The sequence below is a fragment of the Salvelinus namaycush genome, chromosome 14 (assembly GCF_016432855.1).
Source record: "Salvelinus namaycush isolate Seneca chromosome 14, SaNama_1.0, whole genome shotgun sequence".
NCBI lineage: Eukaryota > Metazoa > Chordata > Actinopteri > Salmoniformes > Salmonidae > Salvelinus > Salvelinus namaycush.
The window spans coordinates 32,741,703-32,763,928 of record NC_052320.1 but is presented as its reverse complement, the minus strand read 5'-3'; the positions used below and the strand labels follow the sequence as shown (position 1 = coordinate 32,763,928).

Sequence of the window (22,226 nt, the reverse complement as noted above, 5' to 3'; positions counted from 1 at the left end):
TTAGCTAGGTAGCCACTTGTTGTTCTCTCAATGAAATAACTAGCTAGCCTGCTACTTAACCCTGTTGCCCACGTTATAACGTTATAAGCAGCCAGCTTGACAGGACCGGGTTATTTGTTGTATAGCTAGCCAAAATAATGATTAGCCACATAGTGGAATTTGCGTTTCGCCTTCAAACTAAAAGTCCCTCGTTGAAAGTGACGCAGAAGATTACAATTGGTGGAATCATGCCATATTTAGACAAGATCATGTTGAACAAGGTTGAGTGTTGGAATGTGGAGCAATGAAATTGTATAATAGTCTACTCGGCGACACCCACAGAACACAACTGTGAAGAGTTTACGCAAATATTAGCATCTTAGCTTTTATTGCGGGACTTTGACTGTGGGAAATCACCTGCCCAGTCAGCCTATTGTGCGTATTGACATTCACATTGATTGGGGATCAATGAAATGGGTATCAGTCTACTCAGTACCAAAGTGCTTTTTCAGAGTTATCAGGCGCCAAACATCCACATTGCATTGTTTTTCCTCTGGAATAGTGTTCAGTAGGTTGACTGGTACAATAAATGTGGCTCAATTCACAGTGGTTTCAGAGTCCCGCAATAAGAAATACGATGCTGATGTCACTGAGTAGACTGATACCCCATGTCATTGATCCACAATCCATAGGTAAGGCTGTACAGTGAAATAAGTATGCCCCCAATAAAATTCTATAGTCTAACAAAATTCACAGTGTAATTTCAACAGACTTTTGTCAAATTAACAAATTATTGTATCGCTTAGCATGATCTATTCCATTATGGAATGATTCCGTTATTTGTATTAATTTGCATTACTTTCAATGAAACCTTTATTTTGAAGGCAAATCGCAAATGCCACTATTGTGCCTACTCCTTATTGTGTCTAGTTTCACGACGGTAGGTCCGACCATCATTAATCAAATAAGAACTGTTTTAGAAATTAGGGGTCTTTTAGATGATGACACCTAGCTAGAACAATAGCTAGCTAACTTATGCAGAGAAGAGAGACAGAGTTCTCTGTAGGGTACATGACAAATACAAGGGACATTTCATATAAAAAGCACACAGGTTTTTATTGCATATCAATTTCATGTATAAATTCTTCATAGCATTGGAAAGATTACATTTGGTATACATTTCTATTCTACAGAATTAACATCAGAATCATATCAATTCCATGAAATTTCTCTGAAGTACATCTTCAATAATCACAAGCATCAAAAAAAACTTCAATTTCAGAATTGTTCAATATTATTCTACAATCCTTTCATTTTTTTCATTACAGCTTTCTCCCACAATCTTTTTTGTATTCATTTAAGAACCACCTGCCCAATACATTTGTAAGGACTTGAAGTCAAACCTACTAACCTAACCACATGTACAATAAGTGCATCTACGGATTCATAATTTTTTATTTCATTTTTTAATTTAAGATACACATTTCACAAATGGACATCATTATGACTGCCAAACACGTCATGCACAATATCTTTTTAATAAACATAACAGAGGTGATACAACTCGGATTCAAATGAAACGAGCACCATCCATTTAAACCCATATTTTTTTCATTGAATTTTTCAGACATATGCAACATTGTTTTTTAAAATACTATACAGTTAAAAAGAAACTTTTTTTTGTTTTTTTTTTGTACTTTTTCCTGTAACAGTGGGGAAAGAACAGCAACCGTATTCTGAAGTTATCAGTTTGTGACCATTTGCCAGATCCTTTCAAAAGCTGGCAATGTGATCTTTGACTTCAATGTGCATCCATAATTCTACAACCGACAGCGCGCACTTATTACAGTAGTACATGACATGAATTACTCCATATATAGTATACCTAAATATTTAGTAACCCCAGTCTCTGCATTTAATAGTAATGTATTGCAAAACAATGTGTTAACCGTGGATCCACATTTAGTATAGCAAGACAGAGACCTCTGTCATCATTATCATCAGACATGAAATGATGCAGCAGAACTAGTATCCCCCTGCCACCTGCTGACAAAAAAATTAAATTACAGTGCTTCAGTTACTGATTTTTTTCCAAGTTCATCATCATTTTAAGTGAGGGTTGATCATCCACTCCAAGTGAGGCAAATCAGGTTTACTCCTAGTAACTCTTTAGTGACAGAGACCCATGCCTGCCCAGTTTGTTGTTTTGGACCCATGCGTTTAAGTGCTGGTCTGAACCTATCCCGCCCAGTCCTGAAAGTCTTAATTCACATGTCCAGCGTGAAAGCAACTTTTGCGATTTACAGTGAAAAACCCTTCAACTTACAGCGACATGAAATAAAAACCCCAGCGCAGTATTAAGTGCCATCTCTACCTTTGTCTACAGTTTAGAATGAAATCCCCTAAATGAGAAGATAATTGGGAGGAAGGGAATTGACAAGGGATTTATCACAAAGAGTGTGTTTGCAAATATGAATACAAAGTGAATAGAAGTCTTTGAAACTTAAAATCCTATGTATGTCATATTTCTCTCCAAACCAGAAGCATTTCCTGGTTTGATTTATTTCCTAGTTTGATTGTTTAATTCTTTTGCTGGTCTCACAGTACAGTAAATGTGTTCTGCTGGGTGTTAAAACCCTTTACAGACAATCAAACTCATCTCAGTTACAGCTGGAGTAAAGGGTGAACCATCAAGCTATGACCAGTGGGTTATATGCCTCCAAGGTAGAAACATACTCTTCTCAGGATTAAAAGTCTATCGGCTGTCGAAACCCTCATGCCAACACTAGTTACAGAACCATTTAACCCCGAGAGTAATGCAACTTCTACTAACAAGTGGAAATATGATAGAATGGTACACTGTAGTTCACAGGTGTCAAACTCATTCCACGGGGGGCCGAGTGTCTGCGGGTTTTCGCTCCTCCCTTGTACTTGATTGATGAATTAACATCACTAATTAGTTAGGAACTCCCCACACCTGGTTGTCTAGGGCTTTATTGAAAGGAAAAACCAAAAACCTGCAGACACTAGGCCCTCCGTGGAATGAGTTTGACACCCCTGCTGTAGTTGGACACTATCTGAAAAACAATGTCGATTTTATCTATGACTGGGCATTCTGAGACATTTTTTTCTAAAACCACATGGTCAGATTTAAAAAGAATAATTCCTACAATTTGAAACCATCAAAGCAGAATCTGAGCACTAATAAACTGATTGAGTTGATTGGAATTGTTATCGAGTAAAATGTATTTGCTTATACTTAGGATCAATGATAAGCTAACAATACAATGCCCTGGCATCCAAATCACCTGACATTCATAGTGAAGGCTTCCATTTCATAAAATGGCCACCGTAAGACTTCCAACACAAAACACTCAGCATACTGGTTGAAATGATTGAACTGAAGCGAGACAAACCAAACCTCATGCTAGACACAACATTGCAAAACATGATCTAAACAATCTAGAACTACCATGTCACTATAAATAAAAACAGCTGATTTTCATGCTTTCTTTCCAATTTGGCACACTGGTCTTTACAGAAAAAAAACATTGAAACCCAGATTCAAAATCTCGGTCGCGTTTCGATTCAACTTCATTCCTTCAGCAACACTTAAAAGAGGGATAAAACAAAATACTTTTTTTCGTTTTCATTTGTCACTTGTCTCCAATCGTGACATTTTTTTTTAACCTAAATAAATAGAATACACACACTCTTTAAATCAAATATATCAGAAGGTAAAAACAACAACTATGACAGCAATTAAAACCCCTCGAAAAAGAAATGATTGTCGGAGAACAAAACCTTTTCTATGGGTTATTTGGCACATACCACTCTTGCTATGAACGTCCAGGTTATTTTGTACATCATACAACAATATCATACAATTTTGGTCCTTCACTAAATAATTATATTAACATTTGAGCACGGAGGTGCCTAAAATGAGACAATACTGTTTTATCAAAGAGAAAAACACAAAATGGAATCACGTTAACAAATGAGCAAAAAAGGGGAAAATAGGCTTTCCCTATTCTAACCAATGGACATCGATTTAACCTCTTGTTCACCGGATAACTTTTGAGGTCGAGACTTTGTCCTCTGCAATGCCCATTATATGTTGGGGACGGTCATTCTCCATGACATCATTGCCATTCGAGCTTGATGCATCATCCTACTGTACTTTCTTTATAAACAAAAGCCAGAGTGCCGTTTCCTGCTCTAACATTTATCATTGTGCTATTATTGATTTGAAACAAGAATGAAGAGAGTGAAGGCATTGGATATGATGGTGGAGGGGGTGGTCCATCAGCTAACGAGCTAGTTAGTACATCCCCACTATGTGTTGATACTGCTGCTCCTCCCACCCACTGAAACAGCACCCCCCTATGGACATGCAGTGCATATGTTCCAGACCGACTGTTACTGTATCTGTTGCTATTGAGACATTGCGTTAGACTGTGTAGAATAGATGGCCGTTTTGCTCTCCTAGTGACGCGTTTACACACTCAAACATAACTGTCTCTGAGAGTCCAACCAAAGGGGTTCGCTGGGGCGGAGTGGGCGGGTCTTGTAGAATGACTGGGGTTTGGGGTGGTCAATCCTGGGATGTCCTTCACTCCTCTACAGGGAGGATCTCTGCCTGCGACTGTCTGTTTGTCTGAGGGGCCCCTCGTACACACACGCACTAACGTGGGCATGCACGAATCAATGCGCGCACGCACACAAAAACACACACACACACACCCACACACACAGAGAAGGGCAGGAGCCAGGAGTCCTCTCTCTTCTCAGGCCGGGGGTGTGTGAAGTTGAGTTGTCCTCCGTAGTAGCCTCCTACTTTCTGCCGCGCTCTCTACCTCTCTCTCTCTCTCTCTCTCTCTCTGTCACTTTTCTTATTTTTATCGTGATACTATACTGCCTCCCTCCTCTCTCTCCTAGATGTGGTTGAGTGGGTGAAAGCTGCTCGTCTCGGACGGGCCCCCTCCCATGCTCAGCCAGGCATCCAGTGAGTTCTGGGAGGACGCGTGCAAAGGGTTGTTCTCCGACAGAGACAGCATCATTGCATAAGCCTGGAGGAGACAGAGAAATGACAAACAAAATCAACATCCATTGGTCAGGAACCATTTTGTGAGTCTCCGCGTTGTCAGCCAATCGAACATGACTGTCATTATTGTCGATAAAACACCAAGAGATGTTCCATCTCGGATTAGGAGTATCGTTTCAGCGATTGCAACATGTCTGGGCATGCAAGAGGTCAAAGGTGAGCGAGCAGTGTGACGCTGCTGATTGGACAGTAGGTTTAGAGAAGGAGAGCGTTAATAGCTCAGTTAGTAGGTAAGTTAAGCGAAAGGTAAGGCATGTCAACGAGAAGAACACTGCTCTTTTATTCAGCGACTCTCATCCCGACACTACATACAGCAACACAGAACAACATTGGCCACGTTGTCATGCGTTTTCTTCGTTGTATTTCCCTTATTATCGAACTCAATCGAACTCAAGCTTTCGTACCAATGTCCAAAATGATTTGCCACTTTCTGCCTCCCTCCCTCGCTCTCTTTCTACGAGAGTCCACCTACCTGGGTTTTAGCCTGCCTGTACAGAGTCTCTTTCAGGGCCTCAGACTCGAGCGAGCCGGTGTTAAAAATGTCTTTAACATCAAAGGGGGGCTCCTCGCTGCTGCTGGCCTTATGCAGCTCCAGGCCCTTGGGGAAGCTGGGCAGGGACTCCAGGTCTAACAGCCCACCGTCCTCCTCTATACACCTGCAGCAGCACCAGGGAGGGGGAGGGGAATGGGAGGGGGGGAATGAGGGAAAGGGGAAGGAGAGGTTGTGGAGGAGGAAGGGGAAGGAGCATCCTCAGTTAGCCCAACCAATACTGTCTTGTAACTCGATGGATGGACTTTTGATGGCGCATGCATGGTGGGGGCAGATGTACGGACGGATGGATGGAGACGGACGGGATAGGGGCTATGGAGGACACCGAGAGAGAGAGAGGACCACGGATGCACTGAAAGGGGAAGGGGGAGCTAAAAGGCTCAACCATTTGGAGCTACTGTGCTCGGTGCGGGGAGAGAGAGACTGACAGGCACAGACAGGTGGACATGGAATGGAACTGTGAGAGTTCTATCTGCATCCCGACACCCTTTTTTCACCGTCTAGCTCTCGTTGACCTCACTGCACTGCCATTACAGGGAGGGCAGGTCATGCATTGTTACATTTGATTAGTTTTGTTAGTTGGAACGGGAGGAGACAGAGGTGGCTGTTGTGATTGGGTGGGTATGTTTGTGGAGGTGTTGTGTGGTGTGCTGTCTGTAGTTGTGTGTAACTATGTCTGTATTCTACCAGATAGGACATACCTGCGGGTGTGTTCGTAGCTCATGGCTAGCGGTGTGGCCTCCTCCTCTTCTTCCGCCTCCTCCTCTTCTTCGTCCTCGTACGCCTCCGGCGTAACCATAGTGACCGGGGAGGGGGACTCAGGCGCCTCGTCCTGAGACTTCTCTGTCAGGCTGCCTTCCTCCTCCTCTTCGTCATCTCCCTCCGCCTCCTCCTCCTCTTCCTCCAGCCCCCGGGCTGCCATCTTGGAGTTGGACAGGCTGTGGCTAGATGGACGCTCCTCTTCCGCAACCTCTGACCTGCAACGACGAGAACCTTATTGATTTTGCGCTTTATTTCTAGCAACAAAAAAAATTGGTTCTTTTCATTTCAATAAAATACAATCTATTATATTCTTAAAATGTCTTGGTTGACCCCCATTGGGTTTAATAGGTGGAACTATGCATCCAAATAATCTAATGCCATCCGTTTTCTCTCCTCATCTCCTCACATTCACTGCTCAGCTCGCTATTTCCACCCATTCTGCTTTGGCTGGATGAGCGGAGATGAGGGAGAGAAGACGGGAGGAGAGGATGGCTCTCTTACCTCCATATTAGGACTTTGATTGGTCTTTCTAGGCCCACTGCCCTAGCTCCCTCAGTGGGCCACGGCCAGGCACCCCTTCTGTCTGTCTGCCTGTCTGTCCCCTGTCTGTCTGTCAATAGGCAATGAGTCATACTTTGCACAGCCATAACTAAGCTGCCAGGAGCTCCGTTGACAGCGAGCAGAGCCCCATTCCCACTATCCAAGCAAACACACATGTGTCGACAATTGTCGAGACCCGTTTCAAAGGGGAAACGGAGCCGAATGATTAATTGGCTAATTCCTGAGAATCAGTATATAGGCAAGAATGGCTCAAATGGTTCGATCGGGCCCCGATTCTGGATGCTGTGTGTGTGTGTAGGAGTGTGTGTGTGTGTAGGAGTGTGTGTGTGTAGGAGTGTGTGTGTGTGTGTGTGTAGGAGTGTGTGTGTGTGTGTGTGTAGGAGTGTGTGTGTGTAGGAGTGTGTGTGTGTGTAGGGGGGGCGATGGCTGCACTGCAAAGCAGCCATTGCGACCTGCCGCCTTTACATTATCCAGCCCCCCCCCCACCTCGGTCTCTGCCGCTTCATGACTCATGATGTCATTTCCTCAGGGGGAGCGCGTTTACCCTACGAGAAGCCGGACAGACGGACATTTATCAAACCAGACAGGATACCTTCGGGGAGCGAAAGGGACAGAGGGGTGGTGGGGGGTGCTTGTTCTCCTCTTTCAATCTAGATTAAATATTGTATAATCAAATTGGCAGGGGCTGTGTGGGGGGGATATAGGGACGCGGCTCTGACGCTGGGCCCTGCGTTTTGTCACTTAGTCTAAACACGTCAGCCGTGTGTTTGTGTTAGCAACCTGGGAGACTGCCTCAAATGGAGTCTCCCTGAGGACCTGCACTGCCAGCCTACCCCCCCACAACAGGCCTACCCCCCCACAACTTTTGAGCACAAGAAACGCCCAGTCCAGCTCTATCCCCCCCCACACACACTGTCCACTGTCCCCGCCCCTCCGCACACTGTGTAGTGCCCCATACACCACTCCTTACCTCACAGGCTAGACAGTGTCCAGGAGAGAAGGGGGAAAAACACTCGAGCGAGACAAGTGACTAGACCGACTTGACTTTGTTTACAAACACTTTGTGGAGAGGAGACGCATGAGCGCACAGATAGGCATACACACAGCTGTGTGTCTGTGTTCAATGAGGGGGGGGTTGGGGGGGCGCTTCAGTCAAAGTGTCTGTGTGTGTGTGTGTGTGTGTGTGTGTGTGTGTGTGTGTGTGTGTGTGCGTGTCTGGGATGGACAGAAAACAGAGCACTTATTTTGAATTACAGATATTAAAATGCCAGGCTTGCTTGTTCTGGATGGTTCTGCACTATTGATCCCAGATGGCAGAGGGGCTAAATTACCCCTGAGTTCTGTTGACTTTTATGTCTACTGACCAGGGAGGGAGGGAGAAAAAGACAGAGAACGAGAGAGGGAGACACAGACAGACAGACAGAAAGAGATTGAAAGAGAGAGTAAGACAGGGAGAAAGATGGATATATAGAGAGAAGAGACAGAGTGAGTGAGAGAGAGGAAGAAAGACAAATACATAGAGAGAAAAGAGAGTGAGAGAGGGAGAAAGACAGATATATAGAGAGAGAAAAGAGAGTGAGAGAGGGAGAAAGACAAATATATATAGAGAGAAAAGAGAGTGAGAGAGGGAGAAAGACAGATATATAGAGAGAGAAAGGAGAGTGAGAGAGGGAGAAAGACAGATATATAGAGAGAGAAAAGAGAGTGAGAGAGGGAGAAAGACAGATATATAGAGAGAGAAAAGAGAGTAAGAGAGGGAGAAAGACAGATATATATAGAGAGAAAAGAGAGTGAGAGAGGGAGAAAGACAGATATATATAGAGAGAAAAGAGAGTGAGAGGGGGAGAAAGACAGATATATAGAGAGAGAAAAGAGAGTGAGAGAGGGAGAAAGACAGATATATAGAGAGAGAAAAGAGAGTGAGAGAGGGAGAAAGACAGATATATAGAGAGAGAAAAGAGAGTGAGAGGGAGAAAGACAGAAAGAGAGAAATAGAAAAACAATCAACCCTACTGGCATGAAGACGGCAGAGCGAAATCAAGGAGGAACCATTACGTGTCATCAAAAGAATCCAACATGCCTGCCTAGGGCTTATTGAAGAAGACGGCTCACATATTTCCCCCAGAACACGTCTGTCAGAGCTAGTACATGTTCCCGACATCGCCCACCACTGCCTCGGAACCTGGTTCGTATTCATTATGAGCCAAATGCAAGAAAACAGACTGAACCTACCTGGACTTGTCCAAAAATAAATGCATGATTTCATTTTCAGTTGCAAAACATTTTACTAAGGTGTGCACTAATGAACATGACCGGGCTAAGCACTAGCTGTGTGCGCAAGGCCGTAGACAAGACAAGAGAAGGCCAGAAGCTCTGGTAAATGTCTAGCCCTGGTTAGAACCTGGGAATTTTCTTTCAGTTGAGGAGAAATGAGTCGTTGAGAACTGTCAGAGCAGAGTTGAGGGGGGGCATTTATAGAGCTGTACTGAACTGTGTCTACTATACTGTACTGTACTCCACCTAAAGCCTGTTGGAGTAACATTCAACCACTAGAGGGCAGAGTATGTACAGTTTCACCATAGACAAACATCTGACAGGGGAGTAGAGACAGTGTTAGGAAGGCTGAGAGTGTTAGATCAACTGCAGTATACTTCTAACCAGCCAATCAAATGGACACCTTAAAAAAACACACACCTTTATAAAAACTATAAATGTCTGTAAGTTAAAGGTCCTTGTTTTGGTGTGTGTGTGTGTGTGTGTGTGTGTGCGCGGTATGTAAACAGAGTTCATTCGCTGAACCACACTTGCGTGATGATGAATGTCCTTGCCTGAGACCTGAAGACTTGTATTGGCTCCCCAAGCTAATGCTTTGGCTTTAGCTCACCGGGCTCACACAGTCTTGTGGCAGGAGACTGGGATTAAAAACCCATTTCTGACTAGTGTCACATATTTGTTGAGAACATTACGTGTGCTCTGTTCTGAGCTATGCGTGTCCGTGCGTGTCCCCACCTACCTCTTGTCTGTGGAGCTGGATGCCTGGTTCAGCTCGCTGTTGGAGATGAAGTTGCGGATTTCCGAGAAGTACGAGTCCTCCTTCTCATCTAAAAGTGCATGATTGTCTGGCTCGGAGTTGGGAGAGGAAACGTTGTTTCCTAGGTTGGAGAGGATCCCAGAGTGTTGACTCACTGTAAGCAGGAAACACACCACCGTGAGCCACGGCATATTGAAGCTATAATAAACAGCTGGAATCGGGGACGACACTGTACATTTCAATGAGACACTAAGCTGTACACTATACATGTCAACGTTATTACGTACACGACACTCACCGCCAGGGAGGAATAAAATTGGTAAATAAATCCTGAACCCGGAAAGAGATGGCAGGCGGCGAGTAACAACTGTTCATGTCGAAAGGGATTGTTCAGGATTTTGGCATATTCGTTTCCTTACCTTGAAAGCAGTCGACAGACAACGAGTGACTGCAAATCCACGTTACCCACGCAAATATCGAAACATGTCAACATCATTGGGCTGGGGGTTAGTTAGGTGAACGGGGGACCCACCGGGGATGCTCTCATGCTCGTGCTTCTTGAGGTGACGGTCCAGGTTGGTCTGCTGGCCGAAGCAGCGGTTGCACAGGTGACACTTGAAGGGCTTCTCCTTGTTGTGGATGTTACGCACATGCCGCTGGAGGTTGGAGGAGATGCTGAACGAACGGTCACAGTATTTACACCTGGGGAGCACACGGGGAGGGAGGGGAAATTAGATTTCAGATCTTTTCTATATATTTGTGCAGGTAATGTAAAGATGGTAGGTTGTAATGCCAATACTGCTCATTGCATTGAATCTAACTGCGTTGAAAGAGAAAGGGAGAAAGACATGGAAGCAGAGGAGGAGAGGGATGCAGAGAGAGAGAGAGAGAGAGTAGGCTAGACTGGTAGCGGGGCAAAGACAGGCAGGGAAAAGGGAGCTGGGGAAGCCGAGAAAGAGCGAGAGAAAGAGTGAGAGAAAGAGTGGTAGAGAGGTGGTCTAAATGAGTGGCCTGTTCCACTGTGTAAACAACAGTAATGACCCAGAATGCCTCAGTCTAAACACTGTGGGCAACATGACTGTTAATCTACTATTGGCCTTTCTACATGGACACATTTGTCACTGCAGCTCTGACACACACACACACACACACACACAATCGCGCAGGGTTTTCCCCCTTGCCTGCATGGTGGGAGAGTATGGAGGTGTGTTGTGCGTCAGTCAATTCCTCAAGCACACGCAAGTAATATGATGAATAGGCAACGGCATCAGTGGTCAGAACATAAACTAGAAGCAAAACGAGGGTTTTCACTCCGTGACTACATCATAGTCACGAAAAAACACACAAAAAGACTATGGGTCAATTAACACTGCAATAGCGCCACCGTGTGGTGGAGAAACATTGATGCGCCACCCAGTGGGATTGGGAGTACAATATTTGGCAGCCCTGATGCAGCACAGCCCAGCTCAACATCCACTCTGACTACTGCTCAATCTCACTCCCCACTCTATGGGAAATCTGGACAATCTGGCAACCGGGGTTGGCATGGCAACCCAAGAGACAAACAAGCAGGTAGGAACGTGGTCCTGATTTGAGGGAGGATTTCTGGAAAAATGTTCAGCAATATATCTGGGGTCACACACACACACACACACACACACACACACACACACACACACACACACACACACACACACACACACACACACACACACACACACACACACACCACACACACACACACGTACATCTATTTAACCTGGCCATAAATAAACAGTGGCCAGGCCTTGTCAAAACCCCCAGCCCACTGACACTGGCTCTTTGTTGTGTGTGTGTTTGCATCAGGGCCTGCAGACCTGCTACAAGGTGACCTCTGCTAACCCCAACAAACACCACACACACACACACACACACACACACACACACACACACACACACACACACACACACACTGACGTCAGACAGCAAGCCCCTGCTGCTGCAAGGCTGGCATTCAGGGCTAATTGCTTTGGGAAAAGTTGCTGGTGATCAAGCTTTGGAATCAAGATGCAGGGCCCTTTTCATGTTCTGCCGTGTGTTTGTGTGTGCGCTACGTGCGTACATGCGCGTACTCAAGCTCGCTAACATCCAGACTTGGAGCACCACACTTCACAGAGCATGGTCGAGCGCCAACACTAATTCCTTTTTTTCTCTCTCTGTGTTTATATTTATTTGTGTCTGAAGGGACGTGAAATTCCGACTTTTTTTTCTCTACTCCCCGGCAGTCCAGAACATTGCGAGGTGGCTGCACATGGAGCGTTACCGACTGAATGGGGTCTTTCAGTGGTCAGGTCCAAAGTGTGGCCAATTTCTGGAGCAGAAAGCAGCCGTCTGATAGGATCGCAGGCAGGCAAATGGCCCTAAGACAATGAAGCATGAAGGCCTCGGCTAGAAGGCCCTGGTCTCTCTTTCTGTCCGTCTCTCACACACATACACTCTGTCGCTCTCGCTTGGTCGCTCTTTTCCTCTCCTGGTGTTTCTTTCTCTCTCTACTTGTCGCTCTCCCTCTCTCTCTCACGGTCACTCTCTACCTCATCTCGGTCTCTCCTTGTCGCTTTCTCTCCCTCTCCCTCTGTGCTGCTTTTGGTCTTATTTGCCTGAAAAGTGGCAGAGATAATGATGTCTGCTATTTGTTATGGTAAATTGTTTCTAAATGAGCTAATCAGTAGATTGTTTGGACTAGGCCCGGGAACTGGGTCCCCTGAGAAAAATCTCTCTCTCCCTCTCGTTCTGTAGATTGTGCTCAAAGAGTTGGCACTACAGCTCAACAGAGGACAAAGTGCACCACTTTGGGGCCGGGCCCTCAGGTTAGCCAAGTTTCCAATAGTAGGAGGTTCATTTGAAAATGAGATTGCAGGTTCCTTTCTAAAGTAGAACTGCTTGGCTATCACTGTCCCTCTTGCCATTTACAGTCAATATGTTCTCAAACTGCACACGGTTTATTGGGCTCCAAGATGGAGGTGGCGAGGCGAGAGATGGAGAAACAGAGAGCGAGAGAGAGAGAGAGAGAGAGAGAGAGAGAGAGATCCAGCAGAGGATAGGTGATGCAGAGGAGAGGAAGAGAGGGAGAGGGAAGGATAGAGATTCAGCAGGGAGGAGACGGAGAGAGCGAGAGACAAACAAACAGCAGAGACAGAGGGAGACAAACAGAGAGAAAAGGAGAGAGAAAAGGAGAGAGAGAGGGAGAGGCTGGGCAGGAGCCAAATGATTGATAATTAACGGGTCTCTATAAACAGAGTCCTGATCTCTCCAGGGCACCATTACAACCCAACATTGTCCAGGACCACCACTTCCCTGGCCCATTCCATCCCTCCCTCCCTGTCCTACCCGACTACAACATCTGGGCAGACTGCATCAATCTTCCTTCTCTTTCCTACATTCTCGCGCTTTCCTTGCTCTCTCACTCTTCTCAAGTACCAGACGCACCACTCCTCACGTTTCCAGCAGGTCGTATATATGTATATATCACTCTACGGTGTGTGTGTGTGTGTGTGTGTGTGTACAGCTGAATCTGCACATTTGAGTGTGTGTGTGTGTGTGTGTGTGTGTGTGTGTGTGTGTGTGTGTGTGTGTGTGTGTGTGTGTGTGTGTGTGTGTGTGTGTGTGTCCGTCATCGAGGCCTATGCCAGGCATGAGTGTGTTTTTGTTGCCAAATGAGGGATAAATCAGGTGGGAAGGATGTGATTTCATCATTGGTTGACCGGTTGGAGTAGGCCTCTGTCAGCGGTACGGAGGGACCAAGAAGAGAAGAGAGGGCGAGAGGAGAAGAGAGGAAGAGGGAGGAGAGAGAGAGAGAGAGGGAGGACAGGAAAGGCTTACCTGTAGGGCTGCTCTCCTGTGTGTGTTCGTAAGTGCCTGGTAAGATTAGCTGACCTGGGGAAGATCTTCCCACAGTACCTGGGGAGAAAGAGAGGGGGGGGGAGAGAGAGAAAGAAAGAGAGAGAGAGAACACGGCTTAAATATCCTACGCTGTCCCGTACTTCTTACAAAAAGTTTACCCCCCCCAAAAAATCTCCGGCGCGGTGTCCTACCTGCAGGTGTAGCGCTCTTTGCCTTTGCGGAGGATGGCGTCGGAGAGGGAGGGCGGCGGCGAGCGGAAGTTGAAGAGCGGGTGGGCGGAGTGCTGCAGTGAGTTGGGCGGGGTGTCCAGTTTGAGAGCGCCAAAGCTCTCCAGCTTCTCCGTCATGTTCTCCATGGCCGACATCTGAGGTAAAGAAGGTGTACCACGGTAAAGATACTGTAGCTGTAGATAGGGGAAGATTTACAGTCACGTTTTAGTCAACAATAACTGTTCTTCAACAGGTTGCACTGTTTTGTTCCAGCCCTACACTAGGCCTTGATTAGTTGGTTAAATCGAGCAAACTGTTCGCTAGGGGGACGAGCGCCTGGTAGCAGGGGCCGGAGAGAGAGAAATAGAGGAAGGCAGGAGGAAGCGATATATCAGAGGTCGTTCTCTTGATAGGTCACCTCCCTGACCTATCGCACGTTCGCAGACACTCGAGGAGTCCCCTGAGTCCCACCCCCGGCCCAGGCAGACTTTGTTCTCAGCCACCTCCTCCTTTCCCCTCCGCTCTCGGACTCCCGGTGAAGCCACTGCGAGCTCAATAAGCCATTCAATGAGAACTCTGACGGGAACCATACAATAAAGTTCAAAGATGCCCGTCACTGATACTGCTTTACCTTGTCTCCTCCCCCAGCCTCGGGACAAAGGGCCAGTCAGTTATGGGCCGGGGGGGTTTTATTTGCCAAAAACAGCTTACATCCTTCCTGGTTTGGGAATACAACAGGGGACATGGAGACAGACACGCCGTCTCAATTTATTTATTCGTGGCGTCTCGGCGTTGGATGATTCCGTCAGCGGAACGAATTAGCGAATGAGCGATCCCTTCATTGCGGTGTGATAACTGGGTGGATTTGAGCCTAGATGGTTGGGATAACAGAGGGCTTATTGGGCTTCGTATTTGTCTTGGATGTGTTCTGTCCAAGAACCAGGTAAAAGCTGCTTTGACAGACCATTCATGGCCGTTTGTTCGTACGTCTCAAAGGTCTGCCCTTACGTCCTTATGCTACCGCCTGTTCTTATGTGCCACCCACACCTGGCATATAGGGGAAAAGGATCCACTGTTGTTGTTGGATGTACATGTAGGGTACAGAGTGTGTGTGTGTGTGTGTGTGTGTGTGTGTGTGTGTGTGTGTGTGTGTGTGTGTGTGTGTGTGTGTGTGTGTGTGTGTGTGTGTGTGTGTGTGTGTGTGTGTGTGTGTGTGTGTGTGTGTGTGTGTGTGTGTGTGTGTGTGTGTGTGTGTGTGTGTGTGTGTGTGTGTGCGTGCGTGCTAACTCAGTGTGTGAGTGCCTCGTTCAACTTCACAATTGATAGAGGACCAAGCAGATTCCCAGGTCAGATAAAACAAGTTCCCAACAACAGCCCCCATTCTTCCCCATTCTCCTGGACACAAACACAGGACGTCCTTGATGGACACACTGCTATTATCTAGGCAGCCAGGGAGAAGAAACTAGCCAGGAGGAAGTTATTAGCTCTCCGTGTGCTCCGAGGCCCAAAGAAACAATGCCACAACTAAGTTTAGGGTTAGCAAGGGGCTGAATCGTGGGATAGCTGCATGGGGTGAGATAGGGCTCGATTCAAAAGCGTATTATTCTTCTTATTAATACGTATCATTCTTGTTATCGTCGCTGGGAGGTTGTTTGGTAGGTGGGAAGGGTTGGAAGGGTTCGGGGACAAGCCAAACAATGTGGTTTGATTATCAAAGGGGCGACGCGATGCCAGACTTTTTGTCTTCTGTGCAACAAGGTGGGAGGCGGTGGAATTCCGAGGCGCCACATCGTAAACAAAGGAAGAAATCGTACAGAGCCCCTGAGAAATAACAGTGGTGTTTCGGGACCGCTGTGGGACCGTTGCGCAGGACTGGGGGGTTTCAGGAGTGGGTTTGTGGTAAATTCTCATAGAGCAACATGTTGGGACAAAATCAGATATCGATTCTAAAACTCTGCCTAAGAATTCAACTTGGTGACCAGTTTTCCCAATCTGTCTCTACCAGTCTATTCAATGACATAGATGAGCACATCTATGTTTAATCAATCAGATGCAGTCAGTCAGATTGATATTAAGATTACTTTATTTGTCAATTGCACACAATTATTTGTCAATTGCACTACAGGTTGCAGAGGTTGGAGCAGGAGGCTTCAACACTGGACTCCTGTGGAGCAGTTGCTGTGGGGTTTAGGTGTCTTTCTGAAGGGCACAACGGTAGGCAATGGCATCTAGGACTTGACACTCGAAAACCTCCGGTTGCAAGTTCACTTCCCGACAGATTTTTACCGTCAGACCCGGGATTCGAACTGGCAAACCTCCAGTTGCTGGCTCGCCTTTCTAGGCTACCTGCTACCTGTCTCTGTCTGCCTTGCAGCAGTGGGGGCTTGCTGTGTGTGTGTGTGTGCGTGTGTGTGTGTGTGTGTGTGTGTGTGTGTGTGTGTGTGTGTGTGTGTGTGTGTGTGTGTGTGTGTGTGTGTGTGTGTGTGTGTGTGTGTGTGTATGTGTGTGTGTGTGTGTGTGTGTGTGTGTACCTGTGGATGAAAGAGCAGCGGGCTGGGCCTCAGGTACTTCTCCTTCAGAGCTCCCACAGGGTCCAGTAACTTCCTCTTTTCCACCCTGCTGGACAGCAAGGACAAGGGTTACGTACGAAGGTCAGAGGTCAACTGGAAAGGTCGCACTGATTCACACTATACATGCCCATATAATGTATTATAATTTCATTTATACATTTTATGGACACAGTCTATTTTACAATAGTTTTATATTTTGTTTGTTTTTAACTCTTGTCCTTCCTCGACCTCTCCCATATATATATGATGTCCATCTGGTTTGATTTCTATTTGCCATATCTTTCAAACTGTGCTCTTTCAAAAATGTTCTTAACCTTTATACGTTTTACGGACACAGTATGTTTTACATTGGTTATCTTGTTGTTATTAGTCCCACCCTTTAGCTCCATTCAACCCCTTCCATCTATCTTTTAACACCATCCAAATTGGATTTCTATTTGCCATATATTTCTCAACTGTGCTGTGATGTTTCACAAAAGCTCTGAACCTTTCCATTCTCATAGTTTCTACAGACTGAAAAAAAAATTGTTGCTAAAAGCATTATTATATTATTGATCGATTGACTTCTCAGATCGCCCAGTAATGTGGGAGTGCATACTTAGTCGTTTGCTAGTGTGGATATTGCAACCTAGTCCTTTCCTCTTATCTCATGAGGGGAAAGGTTAAGTCTGAACACTGACATACAGATTTGGAGATATATATTATATTGAATATAGGTAATAACATGAGTTTCAACTTGAGTTGGTTATCATAAAGTGTCTGGTGAGGCCTCTGGTCTACTCGGGGCTGAAATACCTGTATATTGGGTCCATGAAGAAGGGTGAGGGCTTGGCGTAGTGCAGGGAGGGCTGCTGCTGGGGCGGCTGAGCCAGGGGCTGCTGTTGCTGGGGTAGCGGGGGCTGGAGGAGGGAGTGGCCCTGGGGGTGCTGGGCGTGGGAGTGCGGGTGGCTGCCGGGGTGCTCCTCCTTGCGGTGGTTCTTGCGGCTGGGCGGTTGCTCGGGGGCCACCATCCCGTTGTGTCCGTCCCGTCGGCGGCTGCCGATGCTCAGGTCCAGCGGCTGCTCCTCACCCCCGGGGAGAATGAGGGGGGTGTTGCTGCTACCGCTGGGTGGGGTCGGCTTGGCGGGGGCCAGTGGGGCCGGCTTGGCCTCCTTGGGCTTGGTGGTGAGGTCGAAGGGCGATGACTCTCCAGTGCCCGGGGCGGACATTTTGTGGGGTGTCGGATGCTGCTCACGAGGCGACTTGGGCTCAGCCTTGAAGAACATGCCGGGGTTGAGGGTGCCGGCCCGCTCTGCGAAGGGGTAGAGGGAGTGAGGGAAGTTGGGTAAGAACTGGAAGGGGAACATGGAATGGTAGGGCAGCGAGCCAATCTTCTTCTCCTGCAGGCCCATGAGGCCAGGGCCAAAGTACTTCTCTGCGATAGAGGCGATGGCCTTGATGGAGTCAGTGGCAGCGGCGCCCCCTGTGGTGGTGGGTGGCAGCGCCTGCTCCTCCGGAGGCGGGAAGAAGGAGTGCTGGGAGGCGCCGGAGAGGAAGGAGGGACGCTCACAGGCCAGGTTGCTCAAGCTGGACACTGCCGACACCGAGCCACTACTCACGTCGTCCGGCCGCCCGTCCCTCTCTGCCCCCCTCGCCCCTCCAGCGCCCGCCGCCTTCCTCCTTTTGGCGCCGGTGCTCCGCTCCCGTTGTTCCCGCTCGCTCTCTGCGTCGCTGTCTAAGTCTGAACCCGAGGCGGTGCCGGTGGTGGTGTCCAGGTCGGTGCCGCTGGTGGTGTTGACGTCCTCCAGGTCACTGCCATCCGACACCTCCGACATCTTGGCCTTGGCCTTGGCCTCGCCGTACGCCAGCCTATCCTTGTCCTCCCTCTCCTGGCTGCTGAGTAGACTACCGCCTCCATTGTTGTTGATAATGGAGCTGACCAGAGACAGTGGAGGCCCGTCCAGGGGGCTGCGGGGCAGCTTGCCCTCCTGAATCCCACTGTTGTTACTGTTGTTGCCCAGGGGGCTCTTCAGCATCGGGCTGGGGGGCAGTAAGGGCGGCCGGGGGTAGAGCGAGGGGGGGAAAAGGCCCGGGAAGCCGTGGGAGAGCGAGGGGAAACCATGCGGCCCAGGGGAGAAGGGAAGGCCGGCATGGGGGTGAGGGTGTGGCCGGGAGGGGAAGTAGTCGGGGAAGGCCAGGCCCGAGTGGTTGAGGCCCGGGTGGTGGTGGGGATGGTGGTGCTTGGACTTGGCCAGGATGGGGCTGCTGCTCATGGGGATGCCGGGAGCGAAAAGTCCCCCAGCAGGGCCGTAATGGTTCTTGCCCTCACAGAAGCGCCGGTGCTTGTTGAGGGAGGAGGTAGTGCTGAACATCTGGCCACAGTCCTTACACTTGATCTGGGTGCGGCAGTCGGCGTGCATGCGCTTGTGGCGGCACAGGTTGGAGAACTGCGTGTAGGACTTGTGGCACACCTCGCCTGGGGAGACACACAGCCCACATGGGCCTGGTTAAGCCCATTTAAACACTGTCACTAACTCAGAGTACCAAGTCAACAGTCTACACGGATACAACATTAGGCTACTTAGAGAAAAATACATGTACATCGCGCCTTCATTTTGTCTAAAGACTGTATATCTATACAAATCAGAAGTCGTACATGTTTTTGGTGAAATCCAGTGACAACAGTTTTCATCTTCATATTGGCCATTGAATCACTGTGACTGGCAACACACCTACCATATATCCACATGGGGCAATATACGGTTAAGCTGACTATTTTCACACTATGTTCTATGACGTGTTGCTTGAATACATACTGTACGTATACATGTATATAGGCATATACACACATACGTGCACATGAGTACAAACAGAAATGCAAAGCAGAAAGTTGAGTGAGAGAAGAAGATATCATGGCTTCCAGCATCGTTCAATGGGGAGCTGAAGCAGATACTGTGGATCCACTTTTATCATATCAAATCTGCCCATGCCGTCGGTTAATTCGTTTTATATCACCCTCAGAGGGGGAAAAAACACACACAGAAGGAAAGAAACCAAAAAGGAACACACAAAGTACCACTTTTTTTGAAAGTCCCCCTAAAGATGCTCAACAAATTATCAATAAACTATTTTCAGTGACATATCAGCTGCAGAGGGACCATAGAGTTGAATAGAGGGCCCAACTCCTATCTGTACCATTGCAATTGCGCCCTCTATCCAATTCTAAGCTGGACTATCAAAATAAAGTGTGACTCATACAACAAAAAGAGAAGGAGAGTGAGAGGCACGGAGAGGGGGAAGGAGGAGGATAACAAAAACAAGCAAAAAAGGTAGGAAAAACGCAAAACAAAATGGCGGTTGAAAAAGGGATGGGGGTCATGGAATTGTCTCTGACCTATGGGATTGTGTCTGCTACTGTCACTGGCCCTGCCTGGGGTTGGAGAGAGACGGAGGGAGGAGGAAGAGGAGGATGAGGAGGAGGCCTTTGGACACGGGGAGGAGGTAGAACTAGATGTGGGTTGGCTAGGCCGTGGCGGCGGCGGGGGCGGTGGCGACTCAGACTTACAGATGAAGGGCTTGACACTGCTGTGAATGTGCTTGTGCTGCTTGAGGCCCGAGGAGGTGGCGAAGGTCTTGCCACACTCGGGGCAGGTGTGAGCGCGCGCTCCTACGTGCTGTGAGCGGATGTGACGCTGCAGGTTGCTGGGGTCCGTAAACACCTACGGGTAGGGGGGGGGGGGGGGCCGGCACGTTTACATTGACACACACACATATGCATACGCACAGATATAAAGCAGTTATGGCCAGTGATCACAGTCATCCGATCACTGTAATAAATAGTAATGAGTAAAATGGATTTTACTGCCACCATACACAACACAAAACCTGACGATCTATCTCAGTCTATGCCAGCTGCCCATGAATGGCCTTGTTTCATTGATGGTGGTGACATTCACAAACAACTAACTTAATGGCCAGTCAACCAACAAGCTGAATAAACTGAAACAAGTAACATAAGTCATCTAACATAAACCAACATGATTAAGTTGGTACTAAGTTGCGTTTATGGTTGCTGACTCAATCATGACATCACACGATTACAACCAGGTGTTCCTACATACATACAGGATGGATTTTCTCCTCATTCAAGTCGCTACTGTAGCTAGTGTCAGCATTCACCAAGGTAGCGAAGGAGAAGAGCCAGTGTTTGAGTGCACAACTTACGTGCCGGGTGTGCTGTACCTTATCGCAGTTTTCACACTCGAACCGCTTTCCGCTGTCGTGGGACATCTGGTGACGGATGAGGTTGGACTTCCAGTTGAAGGCCTTGGGACACTGGTCACACTTGTATTCCCGCTCCTCTGTGTGCACGATCATGTGCTGGCCCAGACTGGACAGGGAACAGACACACACACACACACACACACACAGTCCTTTAGGATAATGATGATACTCCTCCAATCATTAGTGTAGAGGTGATTGTACCACTGTGTGTGTGTTCTCGCTGACGCACATGTGTGTGTGTATGTATGTGCTGCACCTGTACTCGTTGGGGAAGATCTTCTCGCAATCCTTGCACTCATGGACGGGCTCGTGGTCGCTGTCGTCGCGCTCCTGCTTAAAGTCCTCGTTGCTGAGCGTGTCGAACAGCGAGCCGGCGCTGGCGCACGAGTACTTCTGGTGCCGCCGCAGCTCCAGGGCCGAGGTGAACAGCTCGTCACAGTCCTCGCAGCGGTACATCTGCTCGTCTGCAAAACAATACAACTTGATTTGTCCCAACTGTTTTATCGGATATGTGTCTTCTGGACAAAGACAAACAATACACACCTGCGAAAGGTAAAAGTCTGAGCAGGATAACTACATAGCTCCCCAGCCTATATCCATCGGTGATCCCAAACTGAACACACAACTATAAACAAGGCAAGAGCATCCAGAAATGTCTAGCATTCAAACTTGTATGAAAATAAATCTCAGGGTAGCCCATACCCCGCACTCTCCTGTCCAAGCTAATCAAGTGCATGTTCAAACGCTTAAAATAACCACTCTCCAATTGGTGTTGATGTAAAAGGAAAAATCTATTAAGAGTCAAATGTAGCCTGGGCTAGAGGGCTTTACACCTTAATTAACTCATAGCTGATTACTTTAAGTCCAGTAGTAGTGGCTGTTCTTTGGCTTTATAGCGAGCAAAGGAAACAATAGGCTACACATTTGTCATTGTTTTCCAGCATGATAGCCTTTGTAATACTTTTCCCAACCAAGGTCAAACCAATAACACTTGGAGGCAGGGGCTTTCAATGGCGGGTTCCTGACTTGGACGCCAAGTTCAACAACACAGGCCAAATTAGAGAGGGGGGAGGGGGAGTAGATGGTGGAAGTTGTCCAAGAAGAATGAGCCATGCAGGGTTAGGCTAGGTTGTCACCCACCCGTGGAGGTTTTAGAGCGCCAATCAACTCACGATGCCCGCTCTGCCATGACCCTAGTGGGCACTGCGTGAGGACACCGGAGATCCCCCTAACACACCACACTGTAACTATTAGTCATCGAAAAGCTAAGCAGACAAGTTGATTCAAAATGACTTACAGTGCATGGCTCACCTGGTTT

At 47.6% G+C, this 22,226-nt stretch overlaps 1 protein-coding gene across 1 annotated transcript in view; it reads right to left on the bottom strand.

The window, feature by feature from the left end:
• Positions 1-3,045: 3,045 nt before the first annotated feature.
• The window catches only part of prdm16 (PR domain containing 16), a 149,557-nt gene continuing 130,376 nt past the window's right edge, over positions 3,046-22,226 (bottom strand). Inside the window, exons 5-16 of the mRNA XM_039007450.1 lie at positions 21,165-21,372; positions 20,867-21,014; positions 20,190-20,343; positions 17,441-19,100; positions 16,607-16,694; positions 14,058-14,230; positions 13,846-13,923; positions 10,520-10,689; positions 9,970-10,141; positions 6,335-6,610; positions 5,556-5,739; positions 3,046-5,048 (exon numbers count right to left, since the gene is read on the bottom strand). Coding sequence (XP_038863378.1) covers positions 4,914-5,048; positions 5,556-5,739; positions 6,335-6,610; positions 9,970-10,141; positions 10,520-10,689; positions 13,846-13,923; positions 14,058-14,230; positions 16,607-16,694; positions 17,441-19,100; positions 20,190-20,343; positions 20,867-21,014; positions 21,165-21,372 — 3,446 coding nt within the window. The 3' untranslated portion in view covers positions 3,046-4,913. The remainder of the gene's footprint in view (positions 5,049-5,555; positions 5,740-6,334; positions 6,611-9,969; positions 10,142-10,519; positions 10,690-13,845; positions 13,924-14,057; positions 14,231-16,606; positions 16,695-17,440; positions 19,101-20,189; positions 20,344-20,866; positions 21,015-21,164; positions 21,373-22,226) is intronic.